This window comes from Sparus aurata, chromosome 8, assembly GCF_900880675.1.
Source record: "Sparus aurata chromosome 8, fSpaAur1.1, whole genome shotgun sequence".
Lineage (NCBI taxonomy): Eukaryota > Metazoa > Chordata > Actinopteri > Spariformes > Sparidae > Sparus > Sparus aurata.
Window position 1 is genome coordinate 31,584,696 of NC_044194.1, and position 18,005 is coordinate 31,602,700.

Sequence of the window (18,005 nt, forward strand, 5' to 3'; positions counted from 1 at the left end):
AAGAAGAGGCCCGAGCGATCACCCCAGCAGGTTGTCTTGGCGTGCACTGAGTGTTTCCACCATGGACTCCCCCGCCTTTTCTTTGTCTTGAAGCTTTGAGTTAGCCATGGTGACAGAAAGAGGACGCACAACTCATGAAAACACAATGGTGATGAACAGATTGTCCCAGGACTGACTTGAACACAGTGAGCTGTGTTAGGTAATGTCCAGGATACACCTCTTGTGCACTCACCAGAAGAAAACCAGAGGTTATGAATTGAAAATACTTTTAAATATGTGAGAATGTCCCAGCAGGAGCCAGCTACTATAAAAAGGGATGCTCACAGGTTATGCTGACAAAATGGAGCTCCCATCTGATGCCACGTTGCCAGGATGAGTAGCAGTGTCAGGTTTCCTGGATGTGTCTGGTGTTTGTGTATGACAAATAAGCAATAGCCTACTTGGCAGCCTGTTTGAAACTGGAAACTGCTCAGAGAGCGTGACTGTGGATTTACCTCCATGAGTCAAATGGATCAGTCTCACAAGGTACTACAGAGGGATTAGAGATCAGGAGAAGAGAACATGACAGTGAGAGTCAGCAATAGAATTGCAATTTACATGTTTGCAAAGCACCATAGGAAAGACAATGTCAACGTGTAAGTAAGAGATGAGATTTGGACAGTATCATGGACACCAAACATCATTGCAACTTGCAACATGTTATAATATTCTCAGTTATCACTTTGATATTATAGCTTCATTTTCTTCCAATTCCGCCATTTTAGCTTTGTCAGGAAATTAAATCCATGTCACCCTATGCCTATCTGTGATGGGTAATCCCTGGCTCCCCCCCCCCCCCCGTCCCCCAGTGGACAGAAATCACGGTCTTCCCTCTCCCATGTGACCGCCCCTGCTCATTGGCTAAGGCACGGAGAGGGTTGACGCTTTTGGCCGCTCCGATTGGATTAATAAAGGCTTACGTCAAGGTGGTCACAATTGACCAGAGTGAGACAGGAAGTGGTTGGATTTTTTCTTTTAAAATAAACTCATACGACTTTTCATTGGCCAGGAAACGGTTGTACATAGCAATTTGGGGAAACATTATTAAATCAAGTTAATATTATTAATGACCCAAGTATGTGAAGACGAGGTAATATTACACACATTTATGTGCATTAGCACTCTGGCTGTATTGAGCTGACAGGTGGCCTGCTGCTCCACCTGTGCAATGTATACATTTTTATTATACTGTAATGCTAGGTTAATGCTCGGTTAAACACACGAGTTATGTAAGTTCACATGTAGATTACAAAACTGAAATAATGAAGGTGTTTGTATTACAAATTCCCAGTGAAACTGGCATGTAATTGAAATCAACAAACACAACTGGCTTTGGGAGCCTCTCGGAGTGAACAAGTCTGATGTCAGTACATCCGTAAGTACCACCAATGTTCCTCAATTCAATAAAGGGCTTTTACTTTGGCATTTCAGGACCGGAAGTTTGACTTCAACTGACGCTATTTTACAGATAAGTCTGAACAAGCAAGCTAACTCGAGCCGAGCTACGATGCTCTCATTTCTCATCCACCGGGGTGATAATAAAAACGAAAGGCGAGGAGAAGCCCTGGTCTGCCGGGACGGACATCTTAGCTGCGAGTAGACGAAAGAGAAAAGCGGTGAGAGACCTGTGCGAGTGTGTTTCCTGTGTGCCGGGGCTGCTGGTGTAGAGCTGGGCTCGGACAGGACAGGGCGGGGTGATGTTTAGGTTCCGGTATAAAGGCAGCGAGAAAATGGGAACCAGACGAGATGTGGAGTCTGCTGCCGACACTGACGTTTTCTACCGGAGGCTAGAATGAGAAGTTTACCGTCCTGGTGTAACAGGCCGGCGGTGTAACTGGCTGGGGAGGCTGCTGGAAGGGGAGAAGTGTGTCTTTGTGGCGCCCCTCCGCCCCCTGCCCGTCACTAAGATGAGGACGCTATTTACATTCTGTTGTCTCTTCCTTATTACCCGCGGGGCGGACCGGGCGTGGGCCACCGGAAACCTCACTGTCGACAGCAGCAACGACACCAATCTGACGGCCGACAGCAGCAGCAGATATATCAGAATCGGAGACGGCTCATCGCAGGAATTTGAGTTTCCTGAAAACACCAACGGCGTGATTGTAATATCCAGCCAGTACCGGAGCGCCACGACCAGCAGGAAGGGCCGACAGAGCTGGAAGCAGACGGTTACAGTCCGCTCGCTGGACCCGGAGGTGCTCTCCATCCTTAATGTAACGGATAGCGGCCACGCAGGAACAGCCAAGAGCTACATCATCAGCATCCGCTCCGGGTTCCCAGGCAGGGCTCAGCTGCAGATCCAGCTGCTGGACATGGACCAGGACTCGGTACCGGTTTTGATTGAGGAGAGGACGGACTACTCTATCAGAGTGGCTCCCGGTAATGATGACCCGGCCACCCGGCTCATCCAGTCGAGTGGCCTGTCCCATTTCTCTGAGAACCCTGTACTGTTTGCCTTGCTGCCCCTCATCTTCATCAACAAGTGTGCCTTCGGGTGCAAGGTGGAGGTGGAGGTGCTGCGTGGTCTCCTGAGGAGCCCAGTGCCTCTGCTCTTAGGGGTGCTGGGTCAGTTCCTGGTGATGCCATTGTATGCCTACTGTGTATCCCGCCTGGCCTCACTGCACAAAGCGCTCTCCCTGGGCCTGGTCATCACCTGCTCTGCCCCGGGAGGGGGGGGTGGTTACCTGTACAGCCTGCTGCTCGGAGGCGACGTTACCTTGGCTATCTCCATGACCCTGGTCTCCACGGTGGTGGCGGCGGCAGCTATGCCTTTGTCATCAGCTCTGTACGGTCGGCTGCTGGGTGTGCATGCTGCCCTACATGTACCGTTTGTGAAGATCTTGGGTACCCTCCTCTTCATTGCCATCCCAATCTCGCTGGGCATGCTGATTAAGCTGCGTCTGCCCGCCCTCACACGTGTCCTGCTGGCTCTTATAAGACCATTCAGCTTGGTGCTCATCGTTGGTGGCATCTTTATGGCCTACCAAATGGGCGCGTCCATCCTGGCCAACGTCGGGCCTCAGATCGTGGCTGTTGGGGTGACGGTGCCTTTGCTGGGCCTGGTGGTTGGGGCCATCCTGGCTAAGGTGGCAGGCCTGGCCCCACCACAGAGGAAGACGGTCAGCATCGAGGTGGGTGTCCAGAACAGCCTCCTGGCACTTGCTGTCATGCAGCTGTCCTTCCGCCGGGCAGAGGCTGACTTCGCATCCCAGGCACCCTTCATCGTGGCCCTCAGCAGCACTTCAGAGATGCTGCTCATCGTTCTGGGGTACTTTGCCCAGCGGAGGTTGTGTGGGTCTGCCGTTCCCAGGAGTGACACCTGATTGTAGCTGCAGTTTTTTGTTCTAAACTTTTTGGATAATGAACCCTTTCAAACCTGTGGAAATTTGGTGTCCTACAGTCGTGGCTACAAGACACCCAACAATCACCAGTCAAGTATTTACTGTTGTGATACACAGGACAGGGAGCGAACTTTTTTGTTTTTTGTTATTGTTTTCGTATTTTTCATGAAAACCAAAGGCCTTTTACCCCTCTGAGACCTTTTTGTGTTGATTTTACAGTATGTACTTTTTAAAATCAGATTATACTGTGAGGTACTTATTGATGTAAATATTCATAAGAAGAGAAATACCTATAAAAGAAAAGATATTTTTGTACCAGATTACTTTTTGTAATCAAAAAGCAAAGATTGATTTGCATCATGTTTACAAAAGGTCCATGTGTCTTAGCCTGGGGGAGTGTCTGGGGGTGTTAAGTGGAATCATTTGTGAATCAAACAGGAACATGATGATGATGATGATGTTTTGAAAGTATTTGCTACTGATTGTGTTCCCTGGATATACGCATCCATGTACTTGAACATAAGAGGAGAGAAATGAGGAAATAGTAAATAAAATACATTGTTAATGCAAATATAAGTTTGTCAAAAGTATATGTACCAGGTAACATGTCTAAAAGGTCAGTGTTGTTGGAGAGCTGTGGGCTTGTTTGCACTTAGTGACTGTTTGGTTTCACTTTGCACACAGATGGTTGAATCAACAGTTCCTCAGTGTTTTGCATATTGAAAAAACAGCTCCACAGTATATGTTGTAATTCTCAGGTTGAACATTTTTACTTATCATTTCTAAAAGCTTAGATACCAGTTTTATTCTTATATTTGATTTAATCAAACAACACATTTTTATGTCAGACATAACAGAAGTTTATTGTTTCTTCTTAAACTGTAGTCTGGTCAGGGAGAAAAAGCCACTGAAACAACATTCACACACTATTGAGAAACTACTAAAAACACAGAACAATACAAACATACATAAGTGGAATCAAATCTTGCAATTAGTTTTTTCAGCAGGCAACATTTAGTATTTTGATTGATTCAGACCAAAGGAAGGATAATCATCAAATCAAAAATGGCTACACCGACTGGACTACTTAAAGGGCCCAGTGGGCACAAACACACACACACACACACACACACACGGACCTTTTAAGATATTCATCTTTGAAACTAACTTCTGTTCTAGAAAATGTACATGGCCCTGGTGAAGAGTAAATCCGTCGACCCAACAATACAAAGAATTGCTCTTCAACCATTTACAACCTTAGAATGTCATTAACAGTCTGTCCTGACTTGTCCATTTTCACTTAATATTCTCTGATAAACAAAGCCAATTTTGAACTTAATCGAATTCCTGCCAGTGATAAAAACAGATAACAGAAGAAATGCAACTTCATTGTTTCTACTTTTATCAATTCAGGCAATGAAGGAGTTGAATACAAACTTCTTCCTTTTTGGGGTTCTTTGAACTGAAAAGAGGAATCAAAGCGGTTAGATTAAAAGAAGACCAGTCTGTGAAATACCATTGGGGAAAGTCCATGACAATGAAACCGTGCTAAAGGTCAGTATGGGTAGTAAATCTGCGACATGCCTCCAGTTCAGTATTGAACCAGAAGACAGGGTTCAGTTTTTATCAGCTTACATTTATTGATAGTAAGCGACAGTTAAAGAACACAGCCAACTGAAAGATTGTGTTATTTAACTATTGAGGTGAACCAACAAGATGTTTCAAAGTTCAGAATATACACTCACTGTTCACAATCAACACAATAACCATCCCTTTCCTGCCTTAGAAACAGCTCCCAGATCCAGTGAATGAGGGGAAAGGTTTTGTACTCAGGCATTTTTTTTTGTGCACACTGAATTTCCTGTTTACAGCACGCACCAAGAGCAGCAGACTTTTATGTCCTGTCATTAACACATTTTATGTGGAAGTTTTTGGGTGGAAAACAAGACAGTTGAGACCTGCTGCTTTGGCCCAGCAGATTGGTCCAATCTCTCAGGAATGCACAGCTGTAAAGCCTCCAGGCTGAGCTGAAGCTGCTGGGTATCTCAGTCAGTGCTGGTGTGTTTCAACCCCGTGGCCTCCTACCACAGGAGGGTAAGTCAAGTTCTCTGTGTTTCTCTCAAGGGAATGATGACTGTAAGAAGAACAACATAATCTCTCTGGGCAATGATCACTTCCCTCTTCCTCTTTTTTTACAGCAAGTTATCTTTTTATAGAATTTTCTCACGAGAGGCATGTGTCATGAACGTAGCTGTTCCCTGACCTACTGTACATGAGTGTAAATGTAACTAAATACATGTTCTGGCCTTCAGAGGATATATTGAGTTTGTTCTACACTCTTTTTTAGTTGACACTCATGGGTTAATTATGTTTGACTTTGATAGTATTTGGTATTCTATGTGTGTGAGCTAACCTGCTATTGGGACTGTGCAATCAAAGTGACATCATGCTGACATCATGTGCTCCCTCTGCCTCCTTCTCAAACTTTATCCAGTCAGCCCTTAATCAAAACATTTGCCTCCAGTGACAATGGCTCACTTCAGATTCAGACAAGAGCTGCCACTGTAACTGAAAGTGTGTGTGTGTGTGAGTGTGTGTGTGAGTGAGTATGTGTCCTCAGGTGTCATTGTGTGCTGTTCTTCATGAGGCTGACAGTTGATGACGCTCTGCTTTGCTGGTAGGTTTGCACTCAGCTCGGTACATCAACACTCCTGTTTATATTACTACCCTGCACATTAGTGGCACAATAGGAAGAGAGGGCTCTTAAAAATTCATGAGGACACATTGCATTAAGTTTTCATGAGTTCCTTTCACCGACTCCCATGAGACGGTTTTCCTGCTGTCTGCCGCAGTAAAGCTGGGAAATCCAGAAAATACAAGGGTGGCTGAAGGGAGAGCAGACACTATACACTGTGAAGAATGATCTTCACTCGAGCACAGCAAGGGCAGGATGGAGCATGCTGCTGTACAGTCATGGTCACTCGGTGTGGTTTGGAAGGGTGTGGCTCTCAGTATGTCAAAATCATATTTGTTCAAGGCTCAGTGGAACTTATTAAAATGTTATTTCCCAGCGTTCTTAATCTTTCACACCGAAACCTCGCTGATAACTTCAGTTTTGAGAAAAAAATCAACTGAATTCACTCTGCTGCAGCTTCCACAGTACAATAAAAGGACAGTCCTTTAGGCCTCCACAACCAGGTCACATGGTCACATCTCTGTCACATGGTCACATCTCTGTTACATCTCTGTTATGTAATAGAATAGAATAGAATTACTTTAATGATCCCAGACTGGGAAATTATTTTGTTACAGCAGTAGTGGGTCAGCAAATAAAACACTTAAAACACATAAATAGAATCCAATATATACATAGTGTATATATACAGTGCACAGTGTGCTATAAACAAAATGTAAAGGGAGAAGCTTACATTACCCACCTGTCCTTACAGGCTCTGCATACTTATAACTGCACATTAGTCAGTATATTTGTGTTTGAGAAAAATGACAACACAGTTGTAACATACTTTTAAATACCTTAATGTATTTTCCTAAATGACAGATGTAGGTGGGACTGTTGTGAAGCTCAACAGAGATAAGGGGAGCTGCAGAGATGGCTAACAAATAGTCACAAGATCCATTGTTAATATAGAATACAGATGATAGCTGTTTTAACTTATCAAATTTTCTGTCACGTTTAATTCACTTTACTCTGTAGCCTTTCTGCTTCCTCTGTGGATTAAATTATAACTATTTAAAATGTCAAATAGTTTAAAGCATGAAACTGATCATATATTTTTAAAGGCCTATATGTGTCAAGGCTCCACTGTGTTTTATTTTCATTAGAGGTTACAGCAGAATGCTTTGTCATCAAGATTAAAAGTGCACAATCAAAAATCATGGCGAAACAACGTCATAATGAGACCAGAGTTGTAAAACTACCATTCAATTCACACGTCACAGATTTTCGCTATATCCAAATAATCCCTTTGTGGTTTTATTTCTTCAGCGGTATTATTTCTTTAATCTATACAGATAGAGCTGAGCACACATGCACCTTTACAGCAATGCCCTGTTAACATTTACACTGAAAGATAAATAGAATGGTGTAAAAGGTAAGACATAAACAGTACAGGACATGAAAAATGATATACACTGTAGATGTTGTTATCACATAGGAAGTACTGACTAATGCTGACTAGTGGCTAATGCTCCTATTCTCATTCGGAATGTTTCCTCGGGAGGGAAGTAGGCTACACAACAAAAGATCAGCATTGCATTTCAAAACCTATTGTGCTTCTTCCACTATCATCAAAAAGAACATGAAACGTTGTTCAGCAAATTCACCTGGAGCTCACCTTTTACACTTCTTCTTTAAGTCATGTATCTACTGTATGTAGTGTTATGATTATTTCTGTAGTAGCAGACTGTCTTACCGACGGTTGTGATGGCATACTGCACGTCTGATTGACTGCTCCAGTCAGTCAGTGGTGATGGTACACATCTAATGGCTTCTGGCCTGTCAGCTGACAAAAGAGAAAGGAGCAATGACATGCCTTCTGTATGGTGTAGGCATATTGATCTGTTTGTATCTTCTCCTGTCTGGGGAGATTGATCTATTGTGTAGCCCTGACTAATTTAGTTTGTTCCATGAATGCATAAATGCATGCGTTTGATTTCAGTACAGTCGGGCAGAGGAAGACACTGGCCATCTGGACTTGACCTTTTAAATCTATATTAGTACTCCAATATGAGGCCTTTAAACTGTAACTGTATTTTCTATTTGTCCCACAGAATTTTTTTCACGTGACGTCATACTCTGGCTGCTCGTCGTGCCACATTCTTTCTTAACTTAAGGATTAATTATTTATTTACAATAGCATAATGTAATGTTTTATAAAAATACAATAATACATACTTTAAAAAATGTCTTATGATAATACGATAAAAGATAAAGATATAATATATATTTATTTTTATTTCGGCGCTGATCATGTGACGTAGAACTGTGTATAGGGTATCCTGATTGGCTCCCGCGTAGACCAGTGAAAGAGAAGAGCGCGAGGGGAAACATGGAGGACAGTGAAGCAAACAGTCCCACCGCAGCTTGATAAACCAAACCAGGGAACAAACGATGTCATGTAGTGTGAATCATTTAGGCTCTGTTAATGTATTTATTTTAAAAGACTAATTGATGAAAACGTCGAGTGTCTCTTGTAGCGTGGTCAAACCAAGTGGAATGTCACTCAGTGCATCGTGTGAATCGGATTCCCAGAAGAGGACTGTGTCGAACCTCCTCGGTGAGTTGACAGCTGGACCGAGTCAGCGTTATCATCCGTAGAGTATGATGATGAATACTGTCTGAAATAAACCCACTGCATTCTCCCCGTGCATGTGGTTGTATTGTCTCGATATATACTGATCTATGTGACGTTAATGTTACGGATTGATATAGACGTTCAGTTATCATGCTTCTTCCTCTAGCACTGATATTATAAAATAGCAGCTTTTTAAGTAAAGTTCGGCCTGGCCTTCAATGGAAAACCATCCCAATTCACAATCATTTTCACTAAAGGCATCTGTAAATACTTAAGGACACTTTTAAGACTAGCTACGTTCTGGCTATGACTGTGGAACAAACTTACAGAATTCTATACACATTCTGTTGTACAATATTTAAGCTCTGTCCATGCAAAAATCGAATTTGAAAATCTGAAACATAGTTTAAAAAGCATGATGTGTTTTTCCTGCTGTTGTATGCCCAGCTGGCCGTGTGCTGAAGAGGCCGAAGCAGGAAGATGAACAGCAGCAGCAGGAGGCAACGATCCAGCTGCTGGGGCAGCAGCAGAACCTCTGCAGTCTGCTCAGGGAGGTTGGGGTGAGTGACAAGATTTCAGGATGAAGGCAGAACTGACTGCGCTCCTCAGCAATGGATAAAACTTAAAGTCATAATAAACTCAAAATATGACTTAAGTTACTAAGTTGTGTACTGAGAAAGATGTTCGTAACAACTGACATTGTCATGACTGTCAGATGATGTCATAACTTGCCATTATACTGCATTAACATTTATACCACTTGGTTGGCTTTGGTAGAAACTATTTTGGCTCGAAGGAAGTAACATAAAACATAACATAACATAAAACTTGGCAAAAAGGATCAGGTGAATTATACATGTATGACACACAGAATGCAGAATGGCTGTCAAGAAGATTTAGAAAGCTGCTCCACCATTACATTTCATCAGGAGTAGGCTGGTACTAAGTTCATTTGGAACTCTTTTAGAAGAGGGAACTGATGGTGAATTGAATGCTCAAATTGAATAGTTAGTGTCCTCTCTCTAATATTCTGTTAATGTATCTGTATTTTTTTTTACACTTTTTGTAGAATCCAGAGCTGTGTAACATTTTTCGCTCTCAGATTGGAGAGCAGAAACAGTCGAAAGGAGCCTCATGTGCCATTGCTCGATCATTGCTGGGTGAGTACTAGGGCTGCACGATTCTGGAAAAAATGTGAATCACGATTTTTTTGCTTAGAATTGAGATCACTATTCTCTGGCACGATTTTTTTCACAAAATGTTTATTGTACTGATGAACTTGAACAAAACACACACAAAAAAAAACATGATAGTATGGCAGATACTACTATGCCTCTGCCAAAGCAATGTTGTTTTGTTCATTTCAAGTTCTATCATTGGATGAGAAAATATTTTTACACAAATTAAAAAAAAAAAAAAAATTAGTCTCCCAAGATGAGAGGGCATCCTTTTATACCTCATGTTGTACAGTGTTTATTGGGGCTGTATCTTAAGCTAGGTGATATGTGATAGCTGCTGTGATCGGCTTTCTAAAACGGAGGCATAATTTTCTTCCTTTTCCAAAAGCCGCCTCAGAGGTAGAGGTAAACATGTGACGTGACGTGAAGCCCGACGTTGGGCTGTGAGCAGTTGACAACGAATTTGTCTTCAAAATAAGAGCTTTACATTACACCCCATAGGAGTTTAGAGCTGGGTTCTTAGCAGGGGGCTTTTAATTTGAAAGTAGCGACCGTTCCTAGATTGTGGCTACAACAACAAGCTAACACAACCATTACCAACGTATTTTAACTGATATTTGGGGGTTTTAAGGTCCCTTGAAGTTTAACATATCTGGCGTTTGACGCTCAAATGACTAAAAACGGAGTATAGACCCAATACTTACATTTGAATGCGAGATCTGCCCCACTTGAGGTCGCCATTATTTATTTATTTATTTCTTCTCTTTAGGCGCGCAATGAATCTTGGGCAATGTGTAGCCGCGAAGGATAGTAGCGGTGTGTCGTCCAGGAACAGGCAAAAGAAGGAGGCATTTGTGGGGAGCATTTGGAGCACACTTTGAATTTGGACAGGCTTCGCGCAGCTTAGTGACGTAATTGCACTTCAAATACGCACTCCGAAGGATGGTGCCCCTGAATTTGAACACAGCCACTCACTCCTTCCATACACTTAACTGCAGGTGGGCTTCCGCCACTGAATCATGTGTTGTAAAGACGCTTTACCACAGGTTGAGGGAGGAGGCAGCGGCAGTGCTGCGTTTGGGGGCGCTTCAAAAAATCCGGGAGGAAAATAGGAGCATTTGTTTGTGATTCAGCTCGAGATATAAAATGCTTCAGAATCGCTGTGTGTAGATATGAGATCACGTGTATGTGTGAATCGAGATCGCGATTTTTTAACGATTTTTTGTGCAGCCCTAGTGAGTACTAAATCTCAGAAATGTGCTGAACATTCCTAATGTAACAGAAGTTGAAATGGCACCTCCTGTGACAGACTCTGTCCTGGAGATATCTGCTGCTGTACACAACAGCTGTAAAACTATGAAGAAAAGAAAGTACTCTGTGTTTGTTGTGTATTTGGACTGTCCAACATCTGAAATTTGAGTCAGCTGAGATATGAAAAACTATCAATATTCTGGTGTTGTTTGCTTGCAAAGTAAATGTTATGAACTGCAGGATGTGTTGTATTGTACGTGGACAGTGTGTGAGCTGAGGCGGCAGGCATTGCAGCTGGGTGTCCCTATGGCAGTGCTGGCAGTGAAGATGGTACTGGAGAGACTGATGGAGATCACTGGAACTGAGGATGAAAAGGAAGAAGAGGACAAGAGGAGAGGGCTGCTCACCTGCTCTCAGCGAGTAAGTGTCTGACTGTATGTTTTGACTCATTGTTTTGTGGCTGAACCCTCATGCAAATATAAAAACAAGCCCCCAGACAATAGTAAACCTATGGTTAACTGTGGGAAATTTGTTGAAGGACCATCTAAACTGTTAGGCGCCTCATCAACATCATGCATGTTGAGTGTGTCAATGCAGTTGCCACTCGAGCCATGAAGAAGACTGCCCATATCACTAGTGTTATTGTTTATTTAGACACAGTCTCTGTAAAACGTGTGATGCTGTCCCTGGGTTCTTCACCTAACTGGGCGCTCACACCAAAGGCGATAAAATCGCCTGTGGTCGCTCTGGTCGCTCACATCGCGTCGCTGCAGTCGCCTGTGTGGCAGCGACTGCAGCGACTGAAGCGACCAAAGCGACCGAAGGACGGGTCTTTCAAGCAGCAGGCATTTCCGCCTTTTTCCGCCTTCGGAATCCAGATCAGCCCCCAATTGGCTGTCGCCGCGGTCGCGCCGCTGCTCATTTGCATAAAGTTGAGCATCTGTCAACTCTCGTCGCTCGCATCGCGTCGCTGAAATCGCTGAAATTGCGTTGCTCACGCCGCCGGTCGCTCCGGTCGCTCCTCGTCGCCAGCGTACATTGAAAATGAATGGCAGTTGGTCGCCTCGGTCGCTCAAGTCGCTTTTGGTGTGAGCGCCCGGTAAGGCTGACTTCTTGTGCACTAAGTTTAAAAGAAAATATGATTATTATTGATTATTAGTACAATGGAAGAATTCCGTGTGCAATAAAAGTGTGAAAACATAAGCATTTGTCAGCATCTTCAGTCTACAATATCAGTATCGCAGATTTTCAAAAACCCATCAAATTTAGATAACTGTTCACCAGACCATTAGTGTGGTCCAAATCCTTGTTACACACTAATCTTAAACAGCATTATTAGTGTGTTTACTCCAAAACAGTGACAAAAGTTAGAGTAAAAGCTGTTTGTCAGCACCCCTGAGTGAGCGTGTTGTTGATTATGAGTATGAAATATCGAAAAATACATTTTTATTTCTGTTTGGGGAGTTATATGGCCAATACATTTTTTGTTGTTTTTTTGCTGTACAGAAGTGTGTCTTACTGTAGAGATTTTGATCTCAAAGCAGATGACCTAATTATAAACAGCATATCATATGCACTATTAAACTTATATGCAGTTTATAATGAAAATTTGATATGATAGATGATAAATGTCATGCACTCTTCTTTCATGGAATAAGTCAAATGGATGTTTAGAATAGAGCTGTCCCAAACGATTATTTTTCAAACGATTAATCTAGTAAATATTTTTTCGATTAGTCGACTAATCTAACGATTAATTTAACATTACATGACCAAACAAAAGTAACGTATTAACTGTAACTGTCGTTGGAAAGTTATATGAGGAAAAAAATACAGCAGTTGTAGGCGGAGCAGCGTCTGTCCTCTTGTCTTACCAAGTCTTTGTCACATTTCTGCCCGAAAAACAGCGTCTGTCACCGGCAAAAACCTTTAACTCACTCAAGTGGTTGTGTTGCTAGAAATCGCTGCAACGGTCAGCCCTCCCGACCGAGACTTCAGTGAACTTTCCCCCAGAAAACAGCCTCCAGAGTCACTTGCGGGGATGATGTAATAATGATGTAATAATGTTTACTAATGATTATGTAATAATGTAATTTAGCGCGAAAAACGTAACTCTTTCACCTTCCAGGAGGTTTAGGGGGCCGGGTTCTTAATCACTACACATTACAAACGGTCCGCAGGTTTAGATTGACAGGGGGGACACCTGGGAAACACTCCGACGTCATCATCATGACGTGTACCGTCACGTCTCTTTAGGAGCGGCAGCGCAGCTTTCTGTGTGAATTACATGGTAGTTAGTATTTATTCCAGCGGTGCTTCGCACTGTGTGAATGACCAACAGCGGAGAATTGGCCGACCGCCGCTGCGGCGTAAATGCAGTGTCTTTGTGTGAGAGGGGCTATTCTCAGCCTCCGCAGGTACTACCACCTCCTGTTTGGGACGACACGTCGACGCAAATTATTCATGTCGACGAATCTATGTCGTCGACTATGTGGACGCGTCGTCCCAGCCCTAGTTTGATGAATGTGTGCCTTTTGGTTTTTTGATACCATATGTCACTGTGGTTGTGACATAAAAACAGTGTAAGTTTATTAGTGTTTTTTCTGGTTAACTTCCCTAGCATCACAACTTAACTGTTCTGCATTTTGAAAAGGGTTGCCGCGTGACCTCTGTTGATGGTTTGTTACTTCTGTGGTTAAATCTTGTTCAGGCACAGAAGTTCCATCCTGAGTATGTCTTTCGTTACTGCAGAATTCTGTTTCAGAGTGCAGATAACATGAAATCCTCCCATCCTATTTATTCTAGGTCCAACTGTGTGTCCTGCTTGAGTCCAGCAAGCAACTCCTATCACAGGGAGCCTTCTGCCCTAAACTGCTCTGGCAGGAGTACAGAAAAGATCAGGTGGGTGTTTGTGTGTATGTCTGCGTGTATGTTAGAGTACATTCACTCTATATTAAGCCTAACAAAGTTATTTGCCTCTCATGAGGTTTTACATTAGGCATAGGATGATTCAAAAATGTCATGGTATGATTATGGTGGGCCAAATAATTGTGATTCACTGCATATTATCTCAGTAATCATCAAAATATGCTTTAAACTCCTAAAACATGCTGGACTTACTCTACCCTACATTTTGTCAAGAAACACATATTTTGTATTGCATCACAGATTGGACACTTTTTGTGTGAAAACCAATCAACAGTTGTGCAAACAGAGCAGGATGGTAGTCACAGAGATGGGCATGTAAATTGGAGCTGTGGGGCGGACACCTTCCTCCAACAACTTCTGGAGGTGGACAGCTCACTTCCCTGTTGTTTTTAGTTTGGAGTCCACACATTCAATCCAATCCAATGGAAATTCACCAGATCACCTTATCCTGAGTGTTTCATGATAAAATATTATTGTCAAATTCCTATTTAGCACCATTTGTAATTCAATTGAAGTAATACTTAAAAATGCATTCATTTAGGATTTCAGATCAAAGTTATTTACAGATGAAGTAGTAGAAGAAGTAAAGGGTTAGGGTAAAATCGTGATGTGTTTCAAGATAAGAAAACAGAAACTAAGTTTATTTATGTATCCATTTTCAGTTGGTCTAAACTGCCACAATTGAAAAAACTTGGCTTGACTTTCTCACATGATGATTTTTTTACAGAGGCCACCCAAACTGGAAGTGGTTTATAATTTTCACCTTCACAACATCCTCACTCTGAAGTACATTTTAGAGAGGTAAGACAATTACAATTATGGTACGACTACTTTGGCTCTACAAACACAAGGATTTGAATCTTATGAGAGGCTGGATACATAATTGAGAAATGTAGCTGCTTTCCAGCCCTTTAAGCAAAACTAAATGTGAAATGTTTAAATACACTTGTGAAGAACATGTATATCATTGCAGTCTTGAGTTCCAATGATTTCTACAGCTTTCACTTTTCGGTGATGAGTGGAACCTTCTTGGTATGGGAACCTCATGGTGCAAAACAAAAATAATTTGTTCAGTATTGTTAAGGTAGCCAGCAATATAATTGGCATGCAGCAGCTTTCTTTGGCAGATATCTATGACAGACAAGTTTTGCGGAGGGCACGGTCGATCCTGGCCAGCTCTGACCACTTGTTCTTGGAGGAATTTGTGTTCTCCCTTCTGGGTGGAGATATAGGTCCCCCAGGGTAAAAACCAATAGAATAGAATAGAAGAATAGAATAGTCTTTATTGTCATTGTACAGGAGAGTACAATGAAATTGAGGGTGCTCCCGCAGCAACAAATAAAAAAAAGCAACACATAGAACAAATAGTAATATAAATATAAATAAATTTTTAATATATATATATATATATATATATATATATATATATATATATATATATATATATATATATATATATATATATATATATATATATATATATATATATATATATATATATACCATAGCGACAGTTCCTCCACCTCGGCCCTGTACGCTGTCTCGTCCTCGCCTCGGATGAGTCCAAACACTGTGGTGTCATCCGCATATTTAATAATGTGTTTGGTTGGGTGAGTTGGAGAGCAGTCATAGGTGTACCGTAGAGGGCTCAGAACGCAGCCTTGAAGGGAACCAGTGCTGAGTGTGAGTGCAGTGGAGTGGTGGGGGCCGAGTAGGGATGTAACGGTATGAAAATTTCACACCGCGGTAATAGTGACCAAAATTATCACAGTTATCAATATACCGCGGTATTTTTTAAAATGTCTTCAAAATGTTGAAAAAACACTGATAAATTGAAATAATTTCATCAAGATTTACATTTAAATATATTTATTATATATGAAAATAGTCCAAATCCAAAACCTTAACAAAACACTGCAAAATCAACAATCAACAGTCTGTGTAAACCAAAATCAGCCATTTTCTTCTAAACACATCAAACAGGTCATAAATGTGTTTACTTAAAACATGTAAAAGCCATTCGGCCATGTAGAATTTAATTTTGGAGCTAGGCTCACAAACAGTTTTTCAACATTTCTGTGTTCAGGATTTAATGGGCGGGTCAGAAATCATGCAAATCATGGCCGCGTTACGTAACGCGGCCATATGATTTGCATAAACCCGGCCCTGCTGCGGAAGTGCTATAAATACGTTCAGCGCGTCGGCTTCAGCGGTTCTCCCACTTGCTCTCCAGTCTCAGATAGCATTGCTTACAATAGTTTGCAGCTAGCTAACCAGTCAACCAGTCAGCTAACCAGTCATGTCTCCTCCACATCCTCTGCATCTTTCCTGGATGCCACAGTGTGCAGGGTGACGGCGCTGTTATCTTATTTAAGTTTCCTTCGGATGACAACGTAAGGAAACGGGGGAGTCCGTTGACGCTGGTCAACTCCGTCCCCGGCTTGCATCTTCTCCTCCCGCCGACGAGGAGATGTGGCCGCTGCTGACCGCCGCTGACACTCTCCGTCCCGCTGACAGCGGGTCCCACCGGCATAATGTGGCTGCCGCCGCCACCACCGCAGCTGCAGCCGACCCACTCCATCCCGCTGACGGCGGGTCCCACCGGCGGTATGTGGCGGTAGTATCAGGGCCGCATTATTGGTGAGCCGTCCCAGTGTGAACGGATAATCCGGAGGCGTGGAGCGAGGGCGTGTCGGTCTGACAGTCTGATAACTGCACAGGTCCTTCACTTAACTAAATACAGAGAAATGTCCCACAAAGCAACGTTACAGGACCGAACAAAAGTAACATAGTAACTGTAACTGTCTTTAGCAACTCATATGAGGAAAACAAATACCACAGCTGTATGTGGAGAAGCGTCTGTCCTCCTGTCCGTCCCCTCCCTGTCCTCCCGACTCTTCCTCACATTTCTGCTCACAAAACAGTGTCTGTCACGCTTGTCACAAGACTTTAACTCACCGAGTGTTTGATGAAAATAAATCACCGCGACCGCCAGCCCTCCTGACCAAGACTACAGGAAACAGTCCCCCAGAAAACAGCCTCCGTCCCCGCGAGTGACAGAGTCAGACAGCGTCCTGTTTACTGATGGTGATTATGTATAATTATGTAATTTAACGCGAAAAACTTAACTCCGTCACTTTCCAGGATGTTTGGTGGGTCAGGATCTCAATCACTACACATTATAACAGCATCTATATGATTATAAACTGTCCGCAGGTTTAGATAGACAAGGGGAACACCTGGGGAACACCTGGGGAGACACCGACGTCATTAACATGACCTGTAGCCCCCTCCGCATGGGCGTGGTTCCAGCGCCTCTAACTGACACGCCCCCAGCGTTTCACAGCAGAAAGAAGTGCTTGTTTTTCCATGATTTTGAGACCTAATTTTATATACTTAACAATTTTTTTAATCTTTCAAATTTGGGTCAGTGGTCAATGATACATGTTTCTTTGGTGTGACAAACTCATAACACAATTTTTTTGCCGCTTTACACAGACTTTAGATAATTATAAAAGAATGTATCAAAACTGTGCAAAATAGGTCATTGGCTTTTTGTGATGAGGGCACATAAGCAGCCTGTTTTTAAAATGTGTCCTTTAATGTCTGCGTTACAGAGGTAGAATGAGTTGTAGTGGCAGCAGCACTCGATTGGCCAGCAGACCCTCTCTGTGAAAAAATGAATGAAAATGTCATTATTAATCATTACTGTCATTGTTACTTAATACTAATGATGCAACCAACAGATCACAAAACTCACAATTTAGATCACATCACTTTTGTGAGGAACAGGTTGGATAATTTTTTTAGATCAAAACAAAAAGGATTATTGTTGTTAAATGAATTATGAATACTCTATTTTGGCTCTCATTTCTATCTAGACACATGTTATATTCACCATTTTATATTATTCTTTATATACAGTCTATTCTACAAATAATCCACAAGTGTTA

At 42.4% G+C, this 18,005-nt stretch overlaps 2 protein-coding genes across 2 annotated transcripts in view; both read left to right on the forward strand.

Moving 5' to 3' along the window:
* The first annotated feature begins 1,484 nt into the window (after nt 1-1,484).
* slc10a3 (solute carrier family 10 member 3) lies at nt 1,485-3,956 on the forward strand. Its single transcript, XM_030424724.1, has one exon. It carries the CDS (start codon nt 1,947-1,949, stop codon nt 3,360-3,362), a length of 1,416 nt encoding a protein of 471 aa, XP_030280584.1. The 5' UTR covers nt 1,485-1,946; the 3' UTR covers nt 3,363-3,956.
* A 1,350-nt stretch (nt 3,957-5,306) lies between these two features.
* The window catches only part of fanca (FA complementation group A), a 56,632-nt gene continuing 43,933 nt past the window's right edge, over nt 5,307-18,005 (forward strand). The window contains exons 1-7 of the mRNA XM_030424721.1: nt 5,307-6,057; nt 8,598-8,677; nt 9,143-9,255; nt 9,765-9,855; nt 11,390-11,544; nt 13,930-14,025; nt 14,780-14,853. Of these exons, the coding sequence (XP_030280581.1) occupies nt 6,023-6,057; nt 8,598-8,677; nt 9,143-9,255; nt 9,765-9,855; nt 11,390-11,544; nt 13,930-14,025; nt 14,780-14,853 (644 nt within the window). The 5' untranslated portion in view covers nt 5,307-6,022. The remainder of the gene's footprint in view (nt 6,058-8,597; nt 8,678-9,142; nt 9,256-9,764; nt 9,856-11,389; nt 11,545-13,929; nt 14,026-14,779; nt 14,854-18,005) is intronic.